Genomic DNA, 6,105 nt, shown 5'->3' with positions numbered 1-6,105 from the left:
AAAAAATAAAATAAATAAGAAGGGAAAAATACTACATAAAAAAGTAACGAAAAATATCCCTTAGTGTCATACATATTCCTAAAAAACGGGAAAAAAAGTGAAGAAAATCTTGGTGCTCACTTTACGCAGGATTAGCTGTACAACTGCACCATAAAAAGTATACAGACACACACACTAGCAAAGTACTCTGGCTTGACTACTTTTTAGGAACAATTTTTTTATTATTATTTATTGTTTTATATAGCGCCATCATATTCCGTAGCGCTGTACAATGGGTAGACAGGACTTAGCAAGTGGTATATAACATAACAATGTGACTTACAGAAACAACCCTGCTTAAATATTGAATTTGACTGATCGAGTACCCTGGGTCATCTGTTTTTTTCAGAAACATTAAAAAAAATACTTGATGCAGTTCTGGCCCTGACGCTCCCCAAAAAAGATGCCAAACCTATGCTTGTGTTTTTGGGGGCTATTGCTGAGCCTAAAATAGTGTTGTTTCTGTGGTCGCTTATTATGTGGACAAGAATAGGGAAGCAACAATGCAATTTATGTGTGAAAAGCACATAAAGCAACAAACATAAACATGATGATGATAAGTGATTAGTGATGGATAAGAGTCAAAAGTGTCCTAATCCTATACCCCAGATTGTTTACTATTTAGAAACCTTTATTTTATGTACCCATATACATTATACATTGTTCATTAAAATTATGAGTAATAATATGTTTAAAACAATCTATACTAAATGGGGTTTTTTTGGCAATATTGCTTAGGATTTCTTCTACACAGAAGTACCACAGCTGACAATGACCCCATTTATTTTCGGCACCATCCCCTGATACCCCACATACATTTTTTTTCTGCTCAAGAGGGCCACATCCATCCTTTACATATTATATATTTTTTTTAATACTACTGGCTTAGGGGGTTTTAGGGTAGTGGTTTTTAAATAGTTTACTTATAGTGGTAGGAGTTGAACTTAAGTGGTTTCACTGGAGGTCGTTCATCGCGTCCCTGGAACATCGTCCTTTACCTGTGTCCCTCTAGGGGTCCGCTACTACTCTCCTACTGGGTGTTAGTCCTCAAGACGGTTCCTTCCCGCGTCTCTTTATGTCTATTTTTGTATGTTCGTGCCTTTGGTTAACGTGACTATGTAGTGGAGCTACCTGCTGGACCCTGGGACAGACTTGTTTTATTCTGTTTTTGTTTCCTTTTGTTTTACACATTGTTTTATGGCACTGTATTCTTGGGTACCTAATGGCTTATCGGCCTCATTCCATCCTCCCCCTTGGGGGTGGCTTTACTCTTTTATGTACCTGATTTGTTCCACTATTGTTCTCAATGTCTCATGTTTTCCCTGCCATTTCTGTCCGTGTGCAGTATCCTCCTATGCTGTATATGTAAACTGCTCCGATGTTTTACCTCTGTACTTGATACTTTATACCATGTCTATGTTACCATACGTGCAATAAAGTGAGAAATGAGAAAAAAAAATATTTTTTTTCTTATTTTTCTCTCATTTCTGCACTGTCCCCAGCGCAATATGGATAGAGACTCTTTGGGGATCTCTCATATACCTTACGGATGCCTGTGGTGTCACGGTAACATTACTTTATTTTCATTTACATTTCATTTCATATTTAATGTAGCTTAAAGAAGCTTTGTGTCTCCACTCCTCCCTCTCATTTCTCCTGTGCTGATTACACTGTGATCAGCAAGCAGGGTTCCAGAGCCTTGCATTATTGATCACAATGTGTGCAATCATCCAGCAGTAGGCGCCACCAGAGATCCTTTCCAGACCCTCCTGGATCTCTTATCCCCTCCAGTGACCTTCGAGTGGGTGCCAACATTGGAACTTACTGGAAAGGTATGCCCAATCCATTCCTATTAGAATGGTGTACTGGCGCCCGCACCGAGGGCTCTCACACAGGGTTGGCCAACAGGGAAGAACAAGGGCCAGCTTTTTTGTGGATGTACCTGTATGTCTATAGGAGCATGAAGAGGTTAGTGCATATGATAGCTGATTGGTCGCTTTAAATTCTTATGTGGTCCTCCTTCCAGATGCATCAAGGGTTTCTGCAGAATCCCATATATACATTATCCTCTTTTCCCACCTCACAGGTGAAACACATCTTTTGCTGCCCGCACCCACTTGAAATACTCAGAATCAGTTGGGTTTTGTGGGGTCTTAGATTGTAAGCTTGTTTGACCAGAGCCCCCCATGAATGCATATTAATGTAAGTGAGGCTGCATGGTACATATATTTATAAATTCATTTTCTTCCACGTCTATATGCATTAATGTGGCTTTCAGGGCTGTAAAACACATGACGCACAAGAGGAATATCAGTGGAGAAAAGAGAGACACTGGGATCTGGGTCTCAGAGAGGGACTGTCTCTCCTAAAGAGAGACAATTTGGAGGTTTGGTTATTATATTACATAACGATGATGGAATTCATGTTCAAGTAGCAATATGAACAGATTCGGTGTGTCTGCTGTATTCACACTTCTGATTCACACTTCTGAGATTTTAGTCATGGTTACCAATATTTACCTTGCAGTTGCAGCCCAGTGTGACTGACCCTAACAAGCACGGAGCACACGGTTCTAACATGACCGTTATTCAGGTGGAGATGTACTTGTGTGTTTGTAGTTAAAGCACATATGTCTTAATGTCATGGTTAAGAGACAACCGAATTAGTGAAGGTGCAAAGTGGTGGTCCTTGGATTGTGCCTCGGTGGTCTCTGCAATCAATGGACAGTTTTTTGGGGCAGAGATGTCCTGAGGCGTTTGCACTTCTAACCATCCTATAAACCATCTATAACTCGTGTCACATACGCGTGGGAACCTTCTGAGACTCCTGAGGTATTAACCCATTCACAAAGATTTTATGCAGTTACTTCCCAAATGTTTTAAGTAAATGGCTCAAACGCCGGTCCTCAAGGGAACCTTGACTTGTCATTATTCATATTATATATGTGTTTTTAAAAAATAATAAATCCTCTCATATTTAAGATTTTTAATTATCCCCAGCAAATCAGTGAGGTAAATGTGGCCTTTCTGGTGTAACCCCTGCTTTTAATTGTCACCCATTCTATTTCTAGAGAGGAATCTCTGGCCTTAATGTGATTCCCACAATTCACATTCAGGATGGTTTCATTAAATGTTATAATAACTAAAAGGGGAGATATAATTTATCACATAATGGAATAAACGTTAAATGAAGCATCCCGGAACGCTGCAGCTCAATGTGTTTAAGGAGAAGCAGGTAAGCGCGAGCAAGTAACTGCCGTTAAAGCATCACGCGCCCGCGGCACGAGAAGAGTTAAGGGGCGGGTGGCGGTTGTAACTGTCGGTTGCGTGACGTCAGCACGTTGTTGAACGAAAGGAAACAAACGCTCCAGCTGAAGTCACGTTGGCTGCTGCGGCTGTGGGCACCGAGGACCTGGGGCAGAGGGTGAGTTCCTTCATGAAGGGAGCTTGAGATAAAAGTGTCCTGGGGCAGGAATAGCAGCCCTCGGACCCCGTTGTGGTAAAATGAGGCGGTTTGAGGGGCGCAGGGTTGTGATGTTAAGTGGGTGATGCTGTTTGAATGATGTGGGTGCAGCTTTTAAGTTACAAGTTACTTTAATATGCATTCTGTGTTGAGAATCCTGCCGGGGACACTGGAGGGCCCCTGCTAGACGTTTAATCATTTTTCGGGCACTCCAGCCATCATATGCATTTTAATTCACGTGATAGCTGTGTGAGGGGTTCTGCAGAGTCTCCCCCCCCCCATTAAGCATTTGCCCCTTTTCCACAACTCCCGCCTGCAGGTGATGTGTTTGGCTGACCGCTTCTCCTTACATCTCCTTCAAGCAGCCAATGAGTGACAATGGACCATTGGCAGGACTACAACGTCTACTTAAATGTTCTCTCTTTGTTTTGGAAGAAGTACTTACATCTTTAACATGTATGAGAGGTGAGCGGTCCCTTGCAAATGCATGAAGGGGTTCTGCAGGATCCCGCTTATGTGTTTGATTTTTCTGAGCCACACATCACCTGTCACCTGAGCCCATGGTATACTCTCTACTGGTCAGCCAACCGGTGGTGTGAAAACGGAAGGTATGTTGCATCTCCTGAAGGTAAAGTGTGTTAACTGGTTTAATGAATGCCTATTAAAGTACTTTCTAGTATACTTTAATACTTATTCTTGGAATCTGCATGGGACAGGCCTAATATATTATGTATAGATATTTAATCTATACATCCGTGTTCGGCCGTGTCCGTATGCAATATTGTGACTTTTAGGTCTGTAGAACACTGTGGTGCGCTCATACCCAGCAAACATTCTCACGTCGTAGCAGAGGGGAAGATCAGTATAGAAAAGAGAGACTCTGGGATTTTGGTCCCCCAGTATCGCATACTAGTGATCAATATATTATGTACAGTGATGATCCCAATCACTTTTTTTGTTCACAAACATTGCATTACCCTAAATATATAGACGCTTTGGTTTTCCTACGCAGATAATAAACCAAAGAATGGCAGAAGAGAAAAAACACTGGGTCGAAGAGTTATTTCCCCCCCATTTCAGTGCAGATGATTTCCTTTATCAGACTTTTGAACCAGAAACACTGACGTCTGAAAAATTTGCAGAGAGGAGAGCGAAGACTTTGCAAAATATATACCAGAATGCATTGCAGAAAACTCAGCAAGAGGAAGAGGAGAGAAGACGCGAGCTCTTATCTAAACGCATAGTTCGAGCGTACGATCTGCATGTTACGGAGACTAAACCCGAACAGTCCAACGCCAACCAACATGAGACGTGTCGTGTGTGTGGGGGGGTAAACACTAGCCCCCCCAGGTCTGCGGAAAGTAATGGGATTTGGAGTAGTGTGGAATTAAATGTTTTACGGCAAGAAATCAATAGAAGTCAGTCCGAAGAAGCTCGCTTAAAACTTAAGTTTGACGCTTACATGAATGAGATGTCTGAGCTGAAAGCCAAATACTCCAAGACTCTGGAAGAGCTTGAGGCTGCGAAAGAGGCCTTATCCATCTCAAAAAGAGAAAACGAATGCCGAAAAACGCAAATAAAACAGTTCGAGAAAGACTTGCCAAGAAAGGAGGCGACTATTCAGGATCTGAGGAAAGATCTGCATGGAAAGTGTGTGCAGGTCAGCAGCCTTAATAAACTTCTGGCTAAAGCCAGGGAGGACGTTCAGGAGTTACAGCTCAAAAATAAAGACTTCCAGCAAGAAATGAACACCTTGAAACAGCAGCAGGAACTTAAAAATGCAATTTCAACAGAGAAATTAAAATTGAAGTATAATGTAGAAATAAATAAACTGCAGAAGCAAATTGAGATTCTTAAGGAAGAATTGACGTGTAAAAGTGCACAACATGCAAGAGACCTTATTGCATTGGATTTACTAAGGAAACATTTTTCTTCTTTGTCTGTAAATAACAGACCTCAGTTTACACAACTAGATATACCCCCCACCAATAACCGCTAGGCGAAGCATTGCAATGATTTATACATTTTCAGAAAGGGGTGCGATCTGTCAGACTATTGCCTAAATTTAAAAATGTTCCCACTTGTCTCGGCATTTAATAGTGTGAATAAAGATTGCACAAGGTAAAGGCTGCAAAGTTTATTCAAATTATTTTTATACAAATAATTTTAGGTTCAATTATACAATTTTAACAGGCATTTTAATTTTACTACTTGAGCCGATGAAAGGTTTTCCAGGATCGCTCATATTGCAGAAAAAAAGATTGCGGTATGATTAATTATGACGTTTATTTTTGAAGCAGGACCTCAGACTATGTGTCTAGATGAATCTTATATGATTATGTGGTCTGGTCCCGTGGAAAAATATTTTTCTCATTGAGAATATAATACAATGCTGTATACAGTAATGTGTGTTGGCACCGAGAACCTGGTTTTGTTTCATTTACAATAAACTTCTTTTATCAGCAGACCTCAAGACTTGTTGTCAGTTATGTGATCTTTTCGGTAGCCTTCCCTGCACGAATACCACACCAATGCCAATGAAGTCCTTGCCTCCGGAGGCCTTCATGAGTCGGCCTGCCAGGACTATTCGGTACGATGCGGTGT

At 41.2% G+C, this 6,105-nt stretch overlaps 1 protein-coding gene across 1 annotated transcript; it reads left to right on the top strand.

Moving 5' to 3' along the window:
* Nucleotides 1-3,379: 3,379 nt before the first annotated feature.
* Nucleotides 3,380-5,500, top strand: CCDC160 (coiled-coil domain containing 160). Its single transcript, XM_053474049.1, has 2 exons — nt 3,380-3,462; nt 4,514-5,500. Exon 2 carries the CDS (start codon nt 4,529-4,531, stop codon nt 5,498-5,500), a length of 972 nt encoding a protein of 323 aa, XP_053330024.1. The 5' UTR covers nt 3,380-3,462; nt 4,514-4,528.
* The last annotated feature ends 605 nt before the right edge of the window (nt 5,501-6,105 follow it).

Source organism: Spea bombifrons, chromosome 8, assembly GCF_027358695.1.
Source record: "Spea bombifrons isolate aSpeBom1 chromosome 8, aSpeBom1.2.pri, whole genome shotgun sequence".
Classification (NCBI taxonomy): Eukaryota; Metazoa; Chordata; class Amphibia; order Anura; family Pelobatidae; genus Spea; species Spea bombifrons.
Note: the sequence above shows the minus strand (reverse complement) of the source record. Positions and strands in the feature narration are given on the sequence as shown.